The sequence below is a fragment of the Tamandua tetradactyla genome, chromosome 23 (genome assembly GCF_023851605.1).
Source record: "Tamandua tetradactyla isolate mTamTet1 chromosome 23, mTamTet1.pri, whole genome shotgun sequence".
NCBI classification, from domain to species: Eukaryota; Metazoa; Chordata; class Mammalia; order Pilosa; family Myrmecophagidae; genus Tamandua; species Tamandua tetradactyla.
Genome location: NC_135349.1, coordinates 55,807,416 through 55,830,418, shown reverse-complemented (window position 1 = coordinate 55,830,418; position 23,003 = coordinate 55,807,416). Strand labels below are relative to the sequence as shown.

General features: G+C 48.6%; 1 protein-coding gene and 1 pseudogene across 3 annotated transcripts in view; one reads left to right on the top strand and one right to left on the bottom strand.

Moving 5' to 3' along the window:
- CRAMP1 (cramped chromatin regulator 1) overlaps positions 1-23,003 on the top strand; it is an 80,038-nt gene that overhangs the window by 41,644 nt on the left and 15,391 nt on the right. For all 3 annotated transcript variants that reach the window (XM_077142254.1, XM_077142251.1, XM_077142252.1), the window contains 5 exons: positions 12,117-12,202; positions 12,633-12,756; positions 13,424-13,505; positions 14,117-15,319; positions 18,136-18,313. In XM_077142254.1, coding sequence (XP_076998369.1) covers positions 12,117-12,202; positions 12,633-12,756; positions 13,424-13,505; positions 14,117-15,319; positions 18,136-18,313 — 1,673 coding nt within the window. The remainder of the gene's footprint in view (positions 1-12,116; positions 12,203-12,632; positions 12,757-13,423; positions 13,506-14,116; positions 15,320-18,135; positions 18,314-23,003) is intronic.
- LOC143667825 (epsilon-sarcoglycan pseudogene) lies at positions 20,681-21,914 on the bottom strand (annotated as a pseudogene).

Genomic DNA, 23,003 nt, shown 5'->3' with positions numbered 1-23,003 from the left:
CCTGGGCCCTGCTGGATTCTGACCACAACCCTGGCGCCCCCCCACTCTGCAGGCTGGGGAGTCTGTGTGTTCCTGTCTTGCCCAGGATGGGGCCCTCATTGACGACACCCAATCCTTCATCTGCCCTCGCCCCACTGGGGTAGCCGAGCTGTCTGTTCCCTCCCAAACCCTCACGACAGGACTCTGCTCTTACAAGCCCTCTCTCACCTCCTTGTCTTAGAAGTATTGGTGAAACATAGCTGGCCTGGAGACTGCAGTGCCCGCAGGGGTGTTCTCACCTGCCCACCCACATATAGGCTTTTCCTCCTCAGTGCTGGGGCTGCCTCTCCCTCTGGCCTCCCCTGTCTGGTGTTGGGCCATCTGAGCCTCTGCCAGGTGGTGGGGCTGGTGGTGCCAGAGCCTCAGGTTCCAATATAGTGTCTGCCCTCAGAGATGCTCAGATGCAGTTTCGGGGTTTCTTAGTGAGCTGCTGTGAATTTGAACCAGAGCTGATAATAATGGGGCTGCGTGTATTACTACCCTGGGAAATGACAGCAAACTACCACCGCAGAGAGGGCCAGCCACCTCAATGCCCTGGTGACATTGCACGAACAGGGCTGCCTGGGGCATGCCTGGGATGCAGGGAAGGCGAGAGAACAAGAGGCCACCCACTGTGGGCCTGCAGGTGGTTCAGGGCAGGTGGTCACACTACCACTAGTGGGCCTCTCATAGCTCCTCCATCTCTCTCCCCTCCCAACACACACTCACTCTGCCGTAAGTCAGCCAGAAGCTCTGGTTTCCTGTGTCCTCCTGGGAAGGCACACTCTCCGGAGTCTGGACTGCTTCATGCAGAGCCATACACCTTTGAAGGGCCTTCTCAAGGCTCAGGACCCTAGAGTAGGGTGGGTGCCAGAGCCCCCTTCTTGCCAAAGAGCAAGGGAGAATTGAGACAGTGTTCCTGGCTGTTTACTTTTTGGTTCTGGGAGAAGTAGCAAGCTGTCTTGACTTTGTTATGAGAGCCGGATGTCTTGTGATCACGGGTTGGAAACTGTTCCAGGTTGGCTTCTGGAAGACCACAGGTGCCTGGACACCTCACTTACACAACGGGAGCGTGAGGGAGCAGCACACTGTGCTAGGTTTCCAGGGTGCCACCGGGAGACAGGAGAGCCCTGAGGCTCTGTGCTGGAAGCCTGGAAGTCCGGGCAAGTCCAGGGCAGGGTCAGGAATTCTTGGTCTCTCAGCAAGAAATCATCTCACTGAGACCTGAGGTCTGGTGAGGTCAAAGAGTCCTGAACGAGCAGGAATTCAGGAGAAACATCCACATGTTTGCGTCACGTCCCTATTGGATTTTAGTCCCAAGTATAAAGTAAGTATATTCAGACCCATAATGGTATAAAGGACTGAGTGAAGAAATAAATAGGGGAGTGTAGACATACCTTCCCTCCAAAGAACTCCCCATAACCTGTGTGTTGACTGCACCTCTAGGGGTGGAGCTAGCCCCCAGGACTGTCACCAGCCATGTACATCCCCAGCCTGCCCAGGGCCCCGGCAGTTTCACGCTGGTACTCAGGGTCTGCTGATTGTTGAACATGTGCTCTCATGACTTCCAAGGAGAGCAGAGGGGAAAGAGTCCCTTCATGGAGAGAAACCTGACTGACACGATCCCAGCCAGGTACTCAGGGTCAGCGCTAGCAGTGATGAGTCATGTGACGGGACATTCCCTGGGCAGGATGTGCTGAGAGCAGCACCTCAGCTCTGGGTTCTGTCTCCCCAAATCCATAACCCCAGTCTGACCACGAGAAAGGCATTAGATAGATCAGAACTGAGGGTACCACAAACAGGGCATCTGAAACTCAGTCCCCACCCAGAGGAGCCTCAGGAGATGCAGTACCTCAATACCAGGCAAGGCCCTGGGACAGAAAAAGGACATTAGAGGAAAACATAGCCTTTAAGTAACGATCATATGTCAGTATTGGCTCGTTAATTGCAACAAGGGTACCGCGCTAGCATAAAATGTTAACGGGGAAGCTGGGTGTAGGGTGTAGGCAGACTCTCAGGGCCATCTTTGCAATTTTTATGTAACTCTAAAAATAATCTAAATTTAGATTGTTTTTTGAAATGAAAGCAATAGAAGTCCTTATTTAAGATTTAGCCTGAACAGGGAGGCCGTGATGATCCAGGGTGGGCAGAATGGCTATAAATATCAGAAAGGAAGTGGCGGAATTATCCACAATATCTTTCCTTGCAGGTGATATAATTGGACAGCTAGAGAATTAAAGAGGATTCACTGAAAAGTTCTGGGCCAATTAGATGTCCAAAGGGAATAGAGACAAAAGCGATTGACTTTTCCTTTTTTATTTGTTGAAATATCTAAAATCAGTTATTAAAGATCCCTTTTACTTTTATAGCAAAAGAAAACCAAAACAGTATTAAAAAAATAATAACAACTAGGTGTAAACCTAGCAAGAAACATAGAAGAGCCTTTGTGAAAAGATGGTATAGCAATCAAGGCCCCTAAGGACAGCTTCTGCTAAGGAATCTGGGAGGTGCCTATGAGATTAGGAAGTTATGCCTGGCTGGAAAGACATCGTGGTGTAACACCCCTCTCCCTAAGTCTGTATTTACAGACTTTCCTTCAGAATCACTTTGAACTTGTAGTGGAAGTATAGCCTACATGCAGGGAAACATATCAACTCCAAGTACATGACTCCATGAATTTCCCCAAGGCGTCTCACCCAGATTGAGAACTAGACACATGCAGCCTCTCCAGAGCCCCTGGCGCCTGCTTCCAGTCTAAGAGGAGCCGTCATCCTGACTTCTGGGTTCATTTTGCCGATACGGTTTCTCATTTACTGGAACCTGATGAAGTAGTTCTAAAGTCTGTCTGGAAAAGACATGTGGGGATTACTGAGAACATTTAGAAAGTAGTAGCAGTGCAGATGGCTTGGCATCCTGGGTCTGGCGATGGCGTGAAGCTGCAGTAGTGGGAGTTGGGAAGTGAGCCTGGGAGGGGTCACAAGGAGCGTGGCGTGCTGCAGAGAAGGGGCAAGCCCCTCTGCACATCGTGGGCTGGTTGTACTTTTGAGAAATTGAGATGCCTCCCAAATACCTTACTAAAAGGCATTTTTCTGGCTAAACTACTGCTTATATTATAGTTGTATCCTTTTTTGAGAGGACACATGAAATTGTTGAAGGAGGGAACTGGTAGAAGGGCCAAAATGGAAAGTCGTTTTGCCATCTGTCTTCAGTCTGATTTGAATTTTTACCGTGTGTCTGTGTTTTTTCATACCTATCAATAAAAAATACCAGAACATGGAAAAAACCTAAACATAAAATATCAAATTATTAAAAATATGAGAAGAAAATATGGGAAGATGCTTCTAAAATGTTTGTATAATTATCCTGAGTATCCTGGGTTAAAGAGTGCCCAACCCTCCCTTACCTCTCTACCCCCCACCTCCAATCCACATTCACCTAGAACCCGTGAGTGTGGCCTTATTTGGGTCTTTGAGGTCCTATGGGATTCATGGGGCCCTAAGTCCATAAGACTGGTGTCCTTCTAAGAAGAGAAGACCTGTGGGGCAAGCAACCTTGTGAAGGCAGCCAAGGTCGGGGTAAGGTAGCCATAAGCCTGGGAGGGCCACGGATGTCTGCACACTTCACAGGGAACGAGGCCTGCCCACACCTTGAGTTGGACATGGGGCCTCCAGACCTGAGAGAGGATAAGTCTCTGTTGCTTTAGGCTGCCTAGTTTGTGGCCCTTTGTGACAGCGGTCCTCGGAGGCTCAGGCACCAAGCAGCATGTGTCGTTAAAAAACTGCAAAGTGAGAATCCCTACAAATCAACAGGAAAAACAGCCTGTCAGACAGCAGATGGACGGACAGCTCACAGCCAAAGTAATGCAGGCAGCCAAGTGACCATGCGAAGATATGAGCTGCTCACCACAAAAAGCAGATGTGCAAATTAAAATGAGATACCTTTTCTTAAAAGCTTTTTTATTGCTCACCTTCGGCCCACCTCCTAGCAGCTATCTTTTGGACATTTCGGTACCTGCCGCAAAGCTGAGGACAGATGGCCCCTTCTTAAAGGATAGCGTTCTGCTGCTGAGAAGACTGCAGGAGCGCTCTACGTAGGACTGGGTGTGAACTCGCAGAGGCTGCAAATGATGGGCAAATCACCAAATAGAAATTTTATCAAATATATAAAATACCTGCAGGAAAATGTATTCTTATTGTGGGACATGACCGTTCTTCCCAGAGCAGTGGAAAGTAAGGTGGATACTTCACTTGAAAATGGGCAGCATGTGGACAGGCATTTCATTGGAGAAATTGAAATGCTTCTGAGCACTTGAAAGATGATCCGCTTCACTCTTCATAAAACACCAGATAACTCAAAACAGTAATCTTCACATCCCAGACTGCAGCAGTTCCACAGCTCTTTAAAGCCGGTGTCAGCCATAGTGTTTGCAGACGGTGATGTATGTCAGTGTGTAACAATCTCAGTTTCAAATGTCCCCCACTTCTGGGAATACGCCCCCAGGGAAGCGATTAAAGAGCAAGCCCTCATGTCAGCATTGGCTGCGTGGCACTCAACCGGCAGAGTTTCATCCTCAAGGGCAGGAGGGGTTTCGGGGCACAATGTTGACTCCTAGCTTTCGTTGTTTGGCAAATGCAGCATCCATGTGTGAGTGTTGGCCCTAGTGGGGTGTCCAGATGGACCATCCATTCCCAGTTCAGTGTGGCTCTTGGGTTGGTGGGTGCACAGGCACCCCCACTTCCTGCCTCAGGCGTGTGTGCTATAAGAATGTACTTTTGTTTGATCAGAAGAGAAGAATTCCATATAGGAAAGATGTTCTTTTTTACTAGTTTAGGCTCCTACAATAAATTTTTCTATGTGGGAATATAGTTGTAAAAATGTGTTTATCTGTATTCCTGGCAACAAAAATATTCTACCCACAGCTTGAGCCATTGTCAGGCCCTGTTGTAATTTGGGCCTTGTCACAGCCTGGTGGCACTGTCCTCTGTGGCCCTCAGAGATTGGTGGAATGAAGGACGCTTGTCCCTTGGTATGGTCCTGCAGAGTCTGTGAGAGCTGGAATGAGCCCCCGGGAGTCTCCAGGGATGCAGAGAAGCTTTGTCAGGGATACCCTAACACACCCCACATTAGTTCTCTTGCTCCTCCTCCTGTTCAGGATGTGATGTCGATGGGGGTGGGGGGGCACCGGGGGGGAACCAAACACAGCTGTGGTCCCCAACTGCAGGCCTGAGGAGAGCTTCTGGGCACTGGGCTCAGGGCTGGGAGGAAGGCCTTGCCTCTCCTTCTCACACCCCTCCTGCCTCTAGCCACACATGTTGTGGCCCAGGTGCATATCGTTTCCCCATCTGGAAGGCTCTCCCCTTCTTGAGACCAACTCTGAGCTGTTCCCCCATCTCTTCTATCGAGACTCAGGCAGGAAAACTCCACATCACCACAGGCACCCCAAGATGCAATTCCATGAATCCTCTCACTTGCCATCGTGCCATCAGGTTGCCATGTTCACTGTGGCAGTTTCTTCGCTGGCCTCTGGCCCTAGCGGTGCTCCATGTTCATCCCTAAGCTGAGAGGGTGAGAGGCCAGGCACTTGATCGGTGGCTCACCTTTATTTTTAAAAACTGTTTGAGGAAGCTGATGGGTATCGTGTTCAGAGTGCGCAGTTGCTTTATTGCCACAAGCTCTTCCGAGAGATAAACTCCTGCATCTAAGAAGTAAGGGGATTGCTTTCAGTTTTTTAATGAGTTTTATTGTGAAAAAGTTCAAACATGTAGAAGAGTTGAAAGGATAGTGCCCTGGAAGCTGGGAGCCTTTCGTTTAGAGTCACCTCTGGAAACTCCTTCCTGACTTGGTGCTGGCTTGCATCGCTGTCTGCCTGTCCCTGTGTCTGTGTGTGTGAGCCTGCAGGTGTGTCATGTGTTATGTCCCACGTTGTGCCTTAAATCATTTTTCTTTCTCCCCTCTGTGCTGTACACTCGTTTGTGGCCCCTGGTGTGTGCTGCTATCAGGAAATGCGTTTGAGCAGAGCCCTCCACTGTACGTGTGTGCACCGCATTACAGAACACAGACAACAATGGCGAACAGGCGGAGGCTGCAAAGATCAAAGTTGCTTAACCTTCCCGGTCCTGAGGACAGGTGTGGATTTGGGATACAGACCCGGATTGAATTCCAGTGCCAGTTCCTGCAGGCTGATTGGCCTTAGGCAGGTGACCTCATCTCTGTGTCTGTCTGTGTGATTGGGGCAGATGATACTAGCCTTGCAGAGTGTCAGGGCACAGGACATGGCACCAGGGTTGTAGTCCCCTGTGGTGGGCACAGACTGGCGCTGGTTTAACAAGGAGCTGCCTTTGAATTCCATGGAAACAACTGGACCCACATTGAGGTGTGTCCTTTGTGCTCGCCTTATGCCTTAGGTAGATCCTTCATCCCAATATAAAAGGAAAGAAAACAGGTCAAAGGACTGACAGGGGCAGGTGGGGAAATGTATCAGCTGCACAGCACGTTCATGTTGTGTAAAAGTGACATTTCCTGAGCATGGCTGGGGGCCGTGGCTCCAGGGCAGGGTGTACTTTGAGAGGAAGCGTTTACTGCCTATAAGTGACTTTAAGTGTGTCTGCAGAAACACGGGCCAGAATGCTCCTCGGCTGCGTCCTTGGTGGGAGGGCCTGAGCTGGGTGCACAGTAGACACTGAGCCAGCCCCAAGTGCATCCACCTGAGACCTGTAGAGAGCAGCACCCACCTCTCTGGTGAGTCTAGGTATCTGGCTCGGTGATTCTAGGGCTCACACGGGAAATGGAAACAGAGCTTGTGCATTGCCTTGGGTCCCTCCAGTCTTGGATGGAGTGGTTGTCCTCTGGTGGGGTTTGGTTCCTGGGTCTGCCTCTGCTCAGAGCACAGGGTTCCATCAGTGAAGGGGCATTGAGTGCAGGCCTGGGGTGGTACATGGACAGGAGGAGAATGAATTGGCTTCTTTCTCAGCCTTAGTCCCCTATTGTGATCCTTCTACAGTATGTATTTTTAAAGGTTGAGAAGGTGGCTAAAGAAAGCAGAAATTGGCTTAGACATGGGCCCTGATGGAGAATTTGCTAGGAGTAAACAAATATATCAACAAATGGCAAGTGAAGTCCTCCCCGATCTTGGGACCGAGGTGCTGGGGGGCACTGTTGGGCCTTGGATAGGGCGTAAGGAACCCACCACAGGCCCTCTCGGCCCTTCATCAGAGAAGCCCGCCTTGGCTGCATTCAGTGCTTCACCTACCACATGGGCTTGTTCTTCAGTCCTCGGAGAGGTGCTGAGAGCTGACATCCAGGAAAAGGTTTGAAACAACAGAGGAGCAGCAGGTGCTATGACAGATTAGTCAGAAGACTTCTGTCTGCAACCATAGAGAGGCCTGACACTACCAAGTAGTGCATCCATTTGTTCCAGAAACATCTGAGTGCCACTCAGCAACAGGTACGAGAATGCAATGTTGGATAAGCCAGCTCAGCCCTCAGGACAAGGCCATGCAAGTCACTCAACAAATCCATTCATTTCCTTGAAGTCACAGGCATATGTATTATAACCTGCAGTGGATGTCATAATGAGATCATTACATGCAGTGGCCAAGACACAGGAAGGGAACTTCTTGGAAGTGTCTCCAGAAGACTCTTGGAGGTGAGGATGTTCGTGCTAAGGTTTTGAAGAAAGAGATGGCCAGTTCTATCTACAATAGCGGTTGGGGGTCCCCAGGCTGAAGGAGCAGGTATGTGGAGGCCCCACTGGCAGGCCCATGTGGTGTCTGAAGGCCACCACAGAGCTGCAGGAGCTCTTAGAGGACTTGAAGTCAGGGTCCTTGGTCGGGAGGTAGAGAACAGAGTGGGAGGTGTGGTATCCAGTTCTGATCATTAGCAAATGCGGTGCCTTGAGTGAGCATGGGCAGGTTGCAGACCCGTCCCGTTAACCCCTGAAGTTCCATCCTCCTCACCCCCACCCCAGCCCCTAGCATCTGCTGAGCTGTTTGCCCATGCCTCCAGTTTTGCCTTTTCCAGAACATCACAGAAGTGGAATTGTTCAGGAGGCAATCTCTGAGGCTGACATCCTTCACTTGACACATTGCGTCAGAGACTTTTCCGGCTGTTGCTAGCTCAGTGGTGTCCATGTACGGACGCATGGCCGTCTGTGCCTCCATCCCCAGTGGGGGATGAGACATTGGGTAGTTTGAGGTTTCAGTGATTGCAAGGAAACCACACTACACATTCACCTACAGGTTTTTGGGTAAACTTGGCTTTTCCTTTTGAGGTGTTAAGTGTATGTCTTAACTGTGTAGAGAGCTGTCAAACTGCTTCCCTGGGTTAGATAGAATACCAGTGGCTCCCCACACTTGTTTTCAGTTTCAGGAGTTCTTCACCTTGAAACTCGAACACAGCTCTTGACATTGAGCCCTGATCCAGTTTCAGCCTGGATCTAGTGAGAAAATATTAGAAATTGCTGTCTCATTAGGTTTCAGTTGCATTTCTCTGATGACTAGTAATGATGAGCCTCTTCCTTGGGCTTATTTACCATCTTCTTCAGCTGAGTATCTGTGCATGTCTTATACCCATTTTTTTATTATTGAGGATAGATTAGTTCTTTACCTATTCTAGATATGAATCTTTGTCAGGGATGTGATTTGCAAATATGTTCTCCTTTTCTAAGACTTATCTTTTTCATTCTCTAAATGTCATTCCCAGAGCAAAAGTTCTTAACTTTGGTGAAGTCTGGTTTGTCATCTTTTTGTTTTGTGGATTGTGCTTTCAGTGGCACATCTAAAAAATCTTTGCTTAAGTCATGGTCCCAAAGATGTTGTCCTAGGCTCTCTTCCCAGCCTCCTTCAGTTTTACAGTTTGCGTTCATATCCATGACGCACTTTGAATTGAGTTTTGTACATGATGTGAGGTTTAGTTTGAGTTTGAGGTTCTTTCTTCTTCTGGCATATGGATGTCTAGTTGTCCCATCACCATTTGTTGATAAGACTGTCCTTCCTCCATTCCACTGAACTGCTTTTGCACCCTTGTCAGAAATCAACTGGCTGGATTTGTGTGGGTTTATTTCCAGACCTTTTGGTCTATTTTATTGATTGTAGTCTCTATTCTTTTACCAAGAGACATCAGTTTTTAAGAACAAAGTAAAAGATCTGTAAAGATGAACCAGAGATGGGGGTGGGGTGGGGAATTAATGAGGAGGCAGTGGAAAACTACTACTTGATGTAATACTGAAAGCAGCTGGACCGGTTAACTGACTTTCTATCCATACTTCAATTAACTGTGGATCACTTCTGGTTATATAATTGTAGAATTAAATTAAGAAGCAGATGAATCTAGAAAAGCTCTAAAATTAAATCTTATTACCTGGTCACAGACCTAGAAGCATAGAATTTAGCACGTGCTTAGCAGAAGAGAAAATAAATCTCATCTCAGAAAGGAAAGCTTGACTCCTCTGCATAGAGCACAATTGCTGCTGCCTGTTTTGTTAGCATGATTTTCAGTGGATAAACTCACCCTCTGCGGGTCGTTGAGTTGGGCCAGAAGTCAGGCTGTGTTTCTTCCACGAACAGTACATGGTGCCCTGGGGAAGCCTTCCTGGCCTGGTCTTTCAGCTGGGAACTGGCAGGAGCATGAACACTTGCTAGGACCCTCACTAGGTCTGAGCATTTGCCTCACCTTGGAACTCGAACACAGCTTTTGACATTGAGCACTGATCCAGTCTCAGCCTGCCACAGAACTGCTGTTTGAGAGAAGAGGCAAGAATGTCAACCTAGTAATGGAAAAGATTCTGCTTACTTTCACCAAAAAAGAAAAAAAAAGGGAAGTCCCAGTTTAACGGAAAATGTGATTCTCTCGAACGCAGGTGCCACCTGCCACCCTTGCTGTTCAAAGCCTGCTGTACTATTGCGCTTGGGGGCAGAGAAGCAGAGAGGCTCACTGGTTTGCAGAGCAGTTTATTGCAGGAGGCTGTTGAAGAGCTGACTCTGTGGTTACTGCTCTCTTTAGAATATCCTCCAACTCCTCAGCCTGCAGTCTGGCTCCAACACCATGAATAAAACTGTTGCAGTGCTTTGTCATCTGAACGTCACAGTGCAGATCCCAGAATTTTGTTCAGCAGAACACAGTGTTCTGTGCTTGCCTGTGGTCTCTGCTCTGAGTTACCCTCCAGGCAGAAGAGGGCAGGTGTAGAAGCTTTCTTTCTGGTGGTTGTCTTGTCTCCTTGGCCCAGCTTTCTGGAGCCCCGTTCCACTCCTTGATATCCTGTGCTTGGTTCCCAGCACAGAGGGAGCTAAGTCAGTCCTGGAGTGGGTGGGTGGACGAACAGAGAGCTGGAGTAGAAGCTCCGTAGATGAATGGGTGCGTGACGGGGAATCTGGCTGCCAGGACAGGAAGCCTTGGAATCATAGAGCACTCTTCGTGAACTGATGTGCCCCGCTGTCCCTCCCACCTCCTGCCCCCGCCCCCCACCCCCAGCCCCCAGAGTATGGCACCATCTGTTTGGCCGTGTAAACGCTTCCTTAAAGCCTTAAATGCTTAGGGGGTGGGTCTGTGCCAAACCCCACTGTTTAGGGGAGTGAGTCTGCGTAATGCTTTCCCTGCTAAAGAGGAAAGGTGCCTCTCCTTTACCTGAGAGGTGAGGATTGTGGTTATAGGGCTCTGCTGTTGGGGTTGCCACAGGCTGGGCTCTTCTGTTGGGTGGGTATGCCCGAGACTCCCCTTTCCTCAAACCGCTGGGAGCCAAGAGTCCCAGAGAGTCCCTTTCAAGGCCATTCCTTCTGAAAGGAGTATTTGCATTCGATCACTAATTCTAAGTATCATTTTTTTGTACCCACAAGTAATATATTGATACAGTCATTTAAAAATTATAAACACTACAAATGTATATAAAATGTAAGTCTCCCCCCAACCACCTCATCCTGTCTCCCTCTCTAAGAGTGTATGGGTGGGTGGCTGGATGAATGGAAATTACTTATGGTCATTTTGTGTTTATCCTTCTGAATTTTTCCTCAGGAAGGTTATATCCCTAAATGCACAGCTGCTGATACAAATATATACAAATGCAAATATGTAATTTGGTTTTCATATATTTTTTGAATCCTGCCTTAGGCATTCTGTGACTTTTTCACTGAATATTTCTTAGAAATCACACAACATGTACAGAAAAAGCTTTCCCCTGACATCATGGTGACTGGTGGTCATCAGCTGAAAAATTGGTTAAAGCAGAGCATAAATACAATATAGAATGCCTGGAACATTTGATAAGACATGTTAGCAGCATGCCTACCCACAAGCTACTTAGTCGTGAGCGGTTTCTCTCAAAGAACCAAAGCCGTGGTCAGCATCTGCCGTTTCTGTTCTGAAGGGGAGTGAGAACAGGAGCCTGTGTGGCACAGTGCGACCTCCGAGTCCTCCCAGACCCCCCCTTGGGTAGTTGTCTTGCCCGGATTTAAAACTCAGCCACTGTTTTTTTGGCACAACTTACCTTTCCTTGGTCATTTCCAGGCCATTCAAGTGTGCTTCATAGAAAGAACTGTTCCTGTGGCTTTGGGACTCATTTCGGTAGTTATATAGTATTTTTCTGATTGGTATTCTACAGTGCGAGCAGCAGTGGGAAACAGGTTTGGGCAGCCCAGCCACCCCGGCCCATGGCCAGCCAATAAAGGGAGCTCAGGGGTGGCACCAGGCCTGCTGCTGGGAGTGGCCTGCCCTCTTAGTGCCACTACCATGCTCAGAGACACATGGAGGCTGCTTGAGAGCTGTGCTGTTGGGATAGCTTCTTATGACCCCTCACCTCCAAGCAAGAGGGAAGGTGCCAGCAGACAGGCAGCTCCAAGGAGGTGGGCCCTCCAGGGCGGGACAACTGCCTGTGCCCTGTGAGGCGGTTCACGGGGGCGGGTCACAGAGGTGCAGCACCGTCGGACACACCTCAGGGCCATCCTGAAGGCCTAGGTGTTCTGTGGTCTGTGGAACCCTCCACAGGGGTCTGAGCTGCAGCTCTGGAGGCAGGGCGGATGCTTGGACCCTGCTCCTGTCCAGCTCAGCCTGGACCGCAGGCCTCTCTGGCTGCACAGAGGCCTCAACACCGCTCCACACCCCTTCCCCAGGGCCACCACGGTGCGTTATAAAGGGAGAAACCTGCGCATCAAAGCACCCATGTGCCGTGCCCTGAAGAAGCTCTGTGATCCTGACGGTATGTAAGGTGGGCGGGGGACAGGGTGGGTTGTGCTGGGCCACGCACCCGGAAGGCAGGGTGGGGTGTGCTGGGCCACGCCTGCGGCCTGCACAGCCTGGGGTGGGGAGGCATTCTTCCAGTCATGGGGAGTGACAGACAAGCTGAGGTGGCGCTGTTTCTGCAGCGATTGCTTTGTTCCTGCCCCTGCTTAACCCTTGCGAGGGACACCTCTCCATGTCCCAGCAGCATGTCCCCTGGGCATGGTCAGGAGCGGGTCTCGTGGCGTCTGCCTTCATGCATGTGTCAGAGGGTTTCCCCGCCCATATTGCTCCACTCACAGAGCCGCCTACACAGCATCCCCCGAATCCGTCTGTGTGCTGGCTGAGTGCTTTGTCCGCTGCATCAAGGCCAGTCACTGCCAGGCTCTTACGGACTCTTCCTGCCGCAGGCTTGAGTGACGAAGAGGACCAGAAACCAGTGCGCCTGCCCCTGAAAGTCCCTGTAGAGCTGCAGCCACGGAACAACCACGCCTGGGCTCGCGTGCAGAGTCTCGCCCAGAACCCACGGCTCAGGTAGCATGGCCTTTGACACTTAGTGGGAGATACCAGCTGCTGGCAGAGGGCAGCTTTTGAGCCCTGGGTGATCACAAAGCACCTTCACCCATATTCCCTGGCTTTGTACATGGCATTTTCTGACATCAGAAGAGGAGAAGGTAGGGGCTCAGGTACCTTCCTGGTCTCTTTAGACTTGGGGGCCCCTGGAAGCACCAGGCAGTGGCTTTATACCTGCACAAGGATGTGGGGCTGCATGTGGGGCATGAAAGGACTCTGTGTCTCCTTCTGACCCCACAGAGCCCCTTGCCCTTCCTCTGTGTCTCCCTCAGGTTTGGTATCTGATCTATACACGGGACGACTGTGGGGTTGGCCCATTTTCCATTTCTGCATCTTTATTTTCTTAGGTTGATTAAGGCTTTGGACCTAGGAGGAGCTACTGAAACCCAGGGATGGATTCTATCCCTGTCCCTGCCGGGCTGTGGTCACAGACTGTAATTCTGCTGGCCACTTCCCTTCGGAGAAAGGAGCTCTCTCTGTTGTCTTAAAATTCCTGCAAATCTAGTATTTCAGTTTGAAAGTTTAGTTTGCACCAGCTGCTTCTGGGCCTGGTGGAGCCCTGTACAGCTTCCCCGGTGTCCTGCCTGGTTGCGCTTTCTTCCCATGTCTTCTTCTGCCACCCTTGCAGGATGATTGTGGAGCTCCACCGGAAGGTCTCCAGCCTCATTGAATTCTTGAAGCAGAAGTGGGCACTCCATGAAGTTAGAATCGTATCTTTTTCCTGAGTAATTGAACCCTCAACTCCGCAGTACTCATTTCTTGGGAGCGGGGCCTTGCTTCTCTTTGGCCTAGGTCCTGGGGTCAGGCCTGGCAGCTGTGTGGTGGCATGCTGCAGGATGGAGTGAAGGCTCAGACCATTCTCACTGCGTTTTGGGGATGGAGCCTCTTTCCCCTCCCTTGGGGCATTAGAACCCTTTCACAGCCAGCCCTCTTTGTAGGTGGCCACCATCTGGTCCATGGAGCACGGCTAAACCATTCCCACCAGTGGGTCGGGTGAAATTAAAAGGATAGGCTTGGCCAGCTCTGTACTAGGTTCCCCAGGGGCGCAGGAGGTATATCAGGCATAGGCAACCTAAAGAAGAGAACTCTGGGTTACAGCCGTTGGTTGGGGGGGGAAGAAAGCCATTCAGTCAGGGATGCCCTGAGCCCCGTCCTAAGCAGGCACCTACTTTCCCCGAAGACACAGCCAGCCCTGGGCTAGGGTTAGGTTACCTGTTGGTGGATGAGGCCAAAGCTGCCAAGGCCCAGGGCACCTGGAGAGTGGCCTGAATGGGGGGTGATTGGGAGCCCAGTATCACGCATTCCTTGACAGCGTGCTCAGCGTAAGACACTAGAGGAGCGGCAGCTGCAGGATTCGTGTGCTGATGAGGCACGGGACCTGCCATCCCAGGAGAGGCTGGCACTGCACCTTTTCCCAGGCGAGAACTGCACGCTGACACCCCTGCCAGGCGTGGCCCGAGTGGCACATTCTAAGGCCTTTTGCACGGTGCACTGGCAGGAGAGCGGCCGCTGCAGGCAGAGTGCCAAGGACTCTCACCTGCTGCCCCCAGCCCAGATCCTGGGCATCCAAGGTGGCCCGGTCAGAATCCAGGGGAAGTGCCCCCGAAGTGGAGTTGAGGGCAAGGGTGGGAGTCGGCCCCCTGCACCCACCGATGCTTCACAGAGCTCCGGAGAGAGCTCGCCTGAGAGTGGCCCTGGGGAGGGGGCCACTCCAAGCCTGAGCAGCCCAGACACTGCCGACAGACCCCTGTGCGGGCTGCAGGACAGCATGGGAGGAAGTCTTGAGAGGACCTCCTCGGCAGCACCCACAGAGGGTGGGGATGGCCCTGCTTGTGACCCCGGGCCTCAGCCCCCATTGGGTTCTGAGCTTTGTGCCTGTGGCCAGCTCCCAGACCTGGAGGAGGAGCTGTCCCTCCTGGACCCCTTCCCCCGCTACATGAAGTCCTGCCAGGACCTTATCATCCCCGAGAAGTGCCGCTGCACCGAGCCGCGGGCTGGGAGTGAGCCCTCTTCCTCAGGGGGCTGTGTCTCACCTGAGGCCCTTGCCCCCAGCGAGGGTACCACGGACCTTGCCCAGGCTATGGCAACTTCCCCCGTCAGCGTTGGGGTCCCACCCAGCTCAGAGCCTCAGCCAGGTGTGTGCACTAAGGACCCAGCAGAGGTGCCCACAGAGGAACCCCAGGAGAAGGGGAGCCCCTTGGAGCCCCCGCCTTCTCAGGGCCAACCGGCTGCCAAGCCCCTGAAGGACATCTCCCCTAGCCAGCTGACCCAGCAGGTCCGCGAAGAGGGCTGGAGCCTGCAGACCTCTGAGGGGCTCACGCTGGCCGAAGTCTACCTCATGATGGGCAAGCCCAGCAAGCTGCAGCTAGAGTATGACTGGCTGGCTGTGCGGGCCCCCGAGGGCCAAGCCGTGGGGGTACAAGGGCAGGGTGCCTGTGCCAGCCCTGCACCCACCACCTGCCACAAGCAGCGCCTCCTTGGCTGCCTCCTGAAGCTCATCTCCACCGAGGTCAACCCTAGGCTGGTGAGTGGACCTGAAGGAGGCCAGTGCTCTCCCTGGGACTCTCAGCTGGCCAGAGACCAGAGGGCTGGGGTTCAAGGATGAGAGAAGGTTCCCATGGGACTGGGGGTGGGCTGCCTACTCTTTGCCAAGCACTGGGGATCAGTCCATACTTAGGGTTTCAAAGAAGGAAAACACCAACAGCTGACATTGTCAAGTCCTCATTAGGCCTCAGGAAAACTGCTAAGCTCAGAATGTGTAGGTGGCAGAGCAGCATGTGCAGAGGCCACAGTGACCTTGCATCAGCCCCTGAAGCTGCAGGACTTAGACAACCCGTCATCACGGGTTGGTCAGCAGGACCGAGAAGGGGGCCTCAGGAGTCGCCCATGCCTTGACATTTTTGGTCAGGGCGAGGGACTGTTGCAGGCCTTTAGGAGAGGGAGCAGCATAACTGAGTTTGAATTTAAGAGGACTGCCTTGGCCGCCATGCTGACAGTGTTCCCCGAGGTCTGGGAGAGGCTGCTCTGGGGGCACAGGGAAGGCGGCAGGGCTACAGCCTCATGGTACAAATAGGGAGGTGGGGCTTTGGGACCAGGGAGTGTGGCGGTGCCTCTAATTCCTTGTTCCAGCAGGAACTGGGTGGTTCTTTCAGGGAGGAGTAGGCTGAGCACCATCTCGGACAAGTAGCATGAGGCACCTGAAGGATGGAAACAAAGATCCAGGTCTGGGCCTGTGAGTGACCTGAGCCCAGGGAACAACTAAGAGGGCCCAGCAGGGAGGAGGCTATGCCCATGAATACCCCATCAGGCCATGAGTGGAACCATTGGCAGTGGGACACAGGAGACATGCCAGTGGACAAGCCCCGTCTAAATGGGGTCTCCCAAGTGCCAGAGAGCTGGGCCTCCCAGAAGCTTTCAGGCCATGACTCAGGCGTATCAGTCAGAAATAGCATGCTACACATAGTATCCAAAAGCATGGAGGTTAAAAATTTCCAGAATAAATAGCTAGGGGAACTGAAAGTGGAGGCCTCAAAGAAATAGGGCTGGGGAGGGAAAGAACAGTAACTACTGGGGTGTTTACTATACACCTTTCTTTGCTATTTCACGTTAAAACTATATGCCATGGCATCCCTGTGCCAAAAAATGCATCTTGAAGAACAAAGCACTGTCCTCTGCACCCCTTCCCCACACCATTGGCTTTCTGTGTAGATGGCACTTAACCCTCTGTGTGTTTTAATTCTTTTTTTCCTGCGTACATCTCCCACTCAATTTTACGCCCTGTCTTCTCTGCTGCACCCTAGTGCCATACTTGCTTCACACAGCTGCTCGGGAGACATGTGGCATGGGAAACGTAAGAAACGCACGAGGAGATGTGCTGGGAGGCTGGGAGGGACAGCTCTTAGAAGGGGCAGCCAGAACCACAGGACAAGCATTGCAGAGGCCATGCAAGGTGAAGCCTGAAAACGAAAGATAGCCTTTGGACTTAGCGATGCGTAGATGTCCATAGCAAGCACACGCTGCTGCAGGAGTACGGGAGTGAACACATGGCAGCAAAGCAGAGGCCATGAGTGTGAATGACTCCTCTGCAGTTTACCCTGTGGAGGGAGCGAAGAATGTGTTCGAGTGTCCTAGGGAGGCAGGCGTAGGTGGAAGCAGATGCCTTAGAGACTAGGGAAGCCCAAGTTACAGGACAGGGTAGAGGGGTTGGCCTCTGTCTCCAGTGGAAAAGGAGAGGAGCAGGGCTGAAATAGTACTGCAGACATGCCCAGAGCAGGGGTTCCTAGAGTGGGGGTGCCAGGCCAGCAGACTCTTCTGACAGCTTGCTGAGGGATTCTGATGTGCACTGAAGTGTGAGAACCACTGGTGAGCAGCCGTGGGGGATGCTGGTGGCTTTGAATGAGAGATGTGGGCTGCCAGGTGCAGTGGAAGTTTTTCTCCTGCAGCGCATCAGTGAGGTACAGCCTGTTCTTGCATGAGGGGTATCTGGACCAGCACTGTTGGCAAGAGCCTGGCTGAGAGCTAAGGAGGAAGGTGGCATAGGTTAGATTGAGGAAGTGAAGTGGGAAGAACTGGAAGAAGGAGGTAGACCAGTCATGGCGGTGATGGGACCTTGGGAATGGCTGGCTGAGGGAGAACCAAGGAGCAGTACTGGGAGAGGAGAAGGAGGTGGCATTGGGAGATGCAGGACACCTCGATATCAGCTGGGAGAGAGCAGAGGCGTTGAAAGGATGGGATGCCTCCTAGGTTGGGTGTGGCAGCCGCAGGCAGGCCTTGCAGAGCATGTGGAGGCAGCACCTGTGGCCCAGCCATGAAACTGCTTGAGGATGGGGGTTTGGCTCAGTAATGGGCTCTTCAGTTGTGATTGTGCTTCATTCTGGAAATCAAATCTTTATTTCCTTCCTCTGGCTCTCAGCTGAAAAAGCTACTGCAGTCATCATGGCTGCTTTTTTAATGGCCTCTTTCCAAAGCAAGTCCTTGTCGCTTGACTCTTGGCATTCCCTTCCAGTGCCTTGATCACTTTGAGTGGTGGAAACCTTGCAGCCTCTCTCTCCACTCTGGGGTAGGGCAGCTTGTCCTTGCAGCCCCATAAGAAGTGAAGATACTCAGAGATGTTCTTGTAAGGAAAGCATTTGTCTTCTGGATGATTTACATGATCAGGGTGCTTCCATGTGACCTTGGGGGTCTTTTCCCTTGACCTCTGCCACCATGGAAATGTGCGCTGTGTGAGCCCTTTGTGTCACCCTGAATTCCCAAGAGTGTTCTTGTGTCTTTCACTCCAGGGACTTTGGAACCTTTGGTCATGTGATACATTTTACATTGCTTCGCCCCTTTCTGTCCCAGGCTCCAGAAGCAAACTCCATCTCTACAGCCTCAGCAAGGCCTGCCCAGGAGGAGCAGTCACCAACCCCACCGGGAAAGGTGGTGACCATGAATTCCCGGAGCCCCCGCTGTGCACGGAACCAGTCAGCCCTCCGCAGCAGTAAAACCTTCTCTCCAAACGCCGCACCTTCCTCCTCAGGTGAGGCTCCTACGTCTTCAGACTTCCTGCAATGTGGCTGGCTGGGTGGCTCCCAGGTGGTAGGGTCCTGTGCTGAGACCCCTAGTGCCCACACCCAATCTTCAGCCAGCCATAGTCCAGTGGGCAGACCTAAGGGCACAGGATCTGCTGCTTCCTCTTGGAGAGGTTGAACACAGAGGCCTGTGATAAAGGGCTCTGAAAACAGGGAGGGGCACATGTTTGGGGGGAGTGGGCAATGAGATGCGGAGGCCTGGGGTGAATGGATTTGCTGGGTTACAGGGTAATTTGTCTAATTTCTTGAGAAAACACTAACAACCACTAGACTGTTTTTCTCAACAGCTACCGCATTTTACATTCCTACAAGCAACATACAAGTGTTCCAATTTCTTTACATCCTTGCCGAACACTTGTTATTTTTTTCTGTTGTTTTTTTAAAAATGGTAAACCATCCTAGTTTGTGTAAAATAGTACCTTATTGTGGTTTTGATTTGCATTTCCCTAATGGCTAATGATGTTGAGTACTTTTTCATGTGCTTATCCATTTGAATGTCTCATTTGGAGAAATGTCCATTCAATCCTTTGTCCACTTTTTAATTGGGTTATCTTTTTTGTTTTTGACTTGTAGGAGTACTTTATTCTGGATATTAAGATAAATAATTTAAAAATAGTTTTCCACTCCATGGGTTGTCTTTTCACTTTCTTTATAATGTCTGTAGAGGCACAATAGTTTTTAATTTTAATGAAGTCCAATTTATCTATTTTCTTTTGTTGGTTGTACTTTTGGTGTCATATTTAAGAAACCATTTTCTTCAAGAACAGATTTGTTATGTTTTTGAAGGATGCTGCACCTACTATTTCATACTGTTTAAAATTATCTAAGATGAAATTTCTTGAGAACTTAAATTGTTAGTCTGTTTAAGAGCTGAGTCAGTGACTGCTTTTTATAAAGCATATTTATTCAGTGAAATAAATTTCTCCTGTATAAAATTTTTAAAAAGAAAGAAAGAAACCATTGCCAAATTCAAGGTTATACTGATTTTCTTCTTTGTTTTCTTCTTAAAGTTTTATGGTTAAATCTCTTAAATTTAGGTCTTTGCTATATCTAGAGTAAATTTTTGTATATGGTGTAAAGTAAGGGTCCAGCTCCATTCTTTGGCATGTGGCTATCCAGTTTTCCTGGGGAAGAGACCGTTCTTTCCCCCATAAAATAATTTTGGCACCCTTGTCAAAGATCAGTTGACTATAGATGGGAGGGTTTATTTCTGGTCTCTTACCATGCTGTTTTGATTACTGTAACTTTGTAGTAAGTTTTGAATTTGGAAATTATGAATCCTCCAATTTTTTTTTCTTTTTTCAAAATTGTTTTGGCTCTTTGGGGTCCTTTGAAAGTACATAAGAATTAAAAATGTATTGAGACTTATTTTGTGAACTAACACATTGTCTCTTCTGGAACATGTTTCGTGTTCAGTTAAGAAGAACGTGTTTTCTGATCTTCTGTCTGGTTGTTCCTCTATTATTGGAAATAGAGAACTGAACTCTCCAGCTTTTATTGTGGACATGTTGTTTTCCCCCTTCAATTTTAATTTTATCAGTTTTTGCTTCATATACATTGAACTCACTTGTTTGTTACATGCCCATATGTTTATAATTATTACATCTTCTTATATCAATATATAATATCCTTCTTCGTCTTTTATAATCTTTTTTTTTTTAAGTCTTTTGCTTCGAATCCATTCTGTCTGATAATTCAGTCACCCCAGCTCTCTTCTGTCTACTGTTTGCATGGAATTATCTTTTTACATTCTTTATTTCCAACCTCTTTATTGTCTCTGTAACTGAAGTGAGTCTCTTATAGACCACATATAAACGGATCATGTTTTTTTATCCAATTTGCTAATCTTTGCCTTTTAATTGGATGATTTAATCCATTTACATTTAAAGTAATCACTGATCGGGAAGGACTTCTGCTGTTTAGCTATTTGTTTTCTGTATTCTTAAATGCTTTTGGCTTTTAGTTCCTCCATTACTGCATTTTTTTGGTAGTTAGTTGGCTTTTTGTAGTATAATATTTTGATTTCCTCTTCTTTCCTTTTCTGTATATATATATATATTTTTGGGGGGGGAGTCTTCATTGATATTTTTTTTTTTAAAGATCACTTTTTATTGTAACAAATATAAAATAATTGGATTTTACGAATTGTCAAAAATGCTTTAAGTACAAAAAATACATTAGTAAAATGAAAGTTATGCTGTATTATCTGGTACATACTTAAGAAAGTCAGCATGCACAGCATATGCTAGAAAAACTCATGAGTTATTGGAAGAAAATAACTACAGACATAACTACTGTATTGTCTGATTATAAAATCATTGCTTCAGGCAATTTTCTTTCTTCAGAGATACCATTTGCCTGCCATCTGCAGTCTCCAGCTGCGGCAAGTTCTGCTGTGTTTGTATCAATGGCATGTTAGTATTATTGTAATTGTCTGTGTGTAGGGAAGATACGATTTCCCCAGTTACAGGATGAAACACGGGAAGTGTCGACGGTGGCCATGCTGTCTCTCTATTCTTGGACTTGTCATGGAGCTCTCTGGTAGATTTCTGAATAGCACTATGATGGACCAATTGGATGTCTGGTGTTTGCATGTTTCTCTTTTCCACTCCTTCCTGTTGGCAGCACATGATGTAAACAATTATTAATAAAAGGACCAGTGCTACTGCTGAGGGCACAGCCAGTGTGATTAGGAAATCTGTGTAATAGTCTCTGCTTTTCAAAGAATCAGAAGGGGGTGTGTACTCTCCACCATCAGGTAAAATCCCCTCTCTACAAATCACTTCCTGATAGGTGGACACTTGCTTTGTTTATCAACCAATGAAATTTTACACCAGTCAATGTAAAATTGAGTATGGAACTTTTTATCGCATGTTAATACAGGCTCCATTTCTTCACTGCATCTCAATTGGTTCTGTGGATTTTTAACTTCTTGTTAACAAGAAGAAAAAGGACATCAGCACCAACCAGGACATAAACTCCCTCCTTCATGTCACGAATGGGTAGTGGAACCCTGCCACCTCTGTCTAGGGCCAACGTGATGTTTATGACATTCAGACACTCCGGCTGCTGCACGTTTCTCACAGCCCCAAGAAAGCCTCCCAGAACCTCACTAGCCAATATTTCTTCTACATTCATGTTTTTAATGAAAAATTCTGCTTGATAGGGTAACAGGAAGTCTTCTGCTGACATTATATTAATTATCAAATTATGCCTTACAGTTTCAAAGGTACGCCTATTGTAGGCTGTTATCTCAGTGATTGTTGGTTTCCCCACATTTTCAACTGTTGGAGACCTGTTTAGAACTCCATCACTATATGGTGTCCTTTGGATATATTGAAGCCATCCAGGTCGAACTGGATAACCCATTAAATTTTTGTTAAATTGTTATGGGATCATTACTTATCTCACCAGGTTTGGGGTAAGGTAGAAATTTCCCCTTAAATTATTCTTTCCAAAATATGGACAAAGAGGACACCAGCAGAGGGAAATATATTTCAATTAGAGTGCACCTGTCAGCAGGAAGGTACCAGTGGTCACGGGGCTCATCCTGCATACCCCCCATCCCAGTCCCGTCCAAAGACAAGGGTCTCTCAGCTCCCAACACCAGAACAATTGTGTTCTTGGCCTGGCTAGGCTGCTGTCCTCGATTCTCCCTTCCTTTTCTGTATATTTTTAGTAATTTTCTTAGTGCTTGCTTTGGGGATTAGAATTGACCTCTTAAGTTTATAAAAACCTAGTTTGAATAATTCCAACTTAGTTTCAGTGGTATTCAAGCTTTCACCTCTTGTATATCTCTGCCACAGATTACATCTTTATACGTTGTGTATTCATTGACATAGGTTTATAGTAATTGTTTTACACATTTGCCTTCTAAGTTATGTAGGAAAACTACAAAAATACTAGCTCTTATATTTTTCTTTGTAGTTACCTTTAGCAGTGTTCTTTATTTTTTCATATAGTTTCTAGCTATTGCCTACTGTCCCTTCATTTCAACTTGAAGGACTTCCTTTAGCATTTCTTGTAGGGAAAGTCTATTGATTATGAACTCTCTCAGTTCTTGTTTATTTGGAAATATTTAAATTTTTTATTTAAAGGATGGTTTTGTTGGATATAGAATTCTTGGTTGACTGTTTTTTCTTTAAGGACTTTAAATATGTCACTTTCAGTTTGCTAAAGCTGCCTAAGTGCGATATACCAGAGATGGATTTGCTTTTACAATGGGAATTTATTAGCTTACAAATGTACAGTTCTAAGGCCATGAAAATGTCCAAATTAAGGCATCAACAGAATGATAATTACCCTGAAGAAAGATCGCCAGCATCCAGGACACCACTGTCCCATGGGAAGGCACAGCTGGCCCTTCACTCCCAGATTTTGTTGCTTTCAGCTTCTGGTTCCAGTGGCTTCCTCTCTGAGTTTCTGTGCATCCTTTCTTAGCTTCTCCGGGGCTTTTTCTCTCTAAGTTCTCTCACCTTTTTCTGTCCTTTATCTTCTCATACAGGATTTTAGTAAAAAGGATTAAGACTCACCTTCATTGGGGTGGGTCACATGTCAAATTGAAATAACCTAACCGAAGGGTCCCACCTACAATGGGTCTACTCCCACAGGAATGAAGTATATACCAGCTCCAAACTA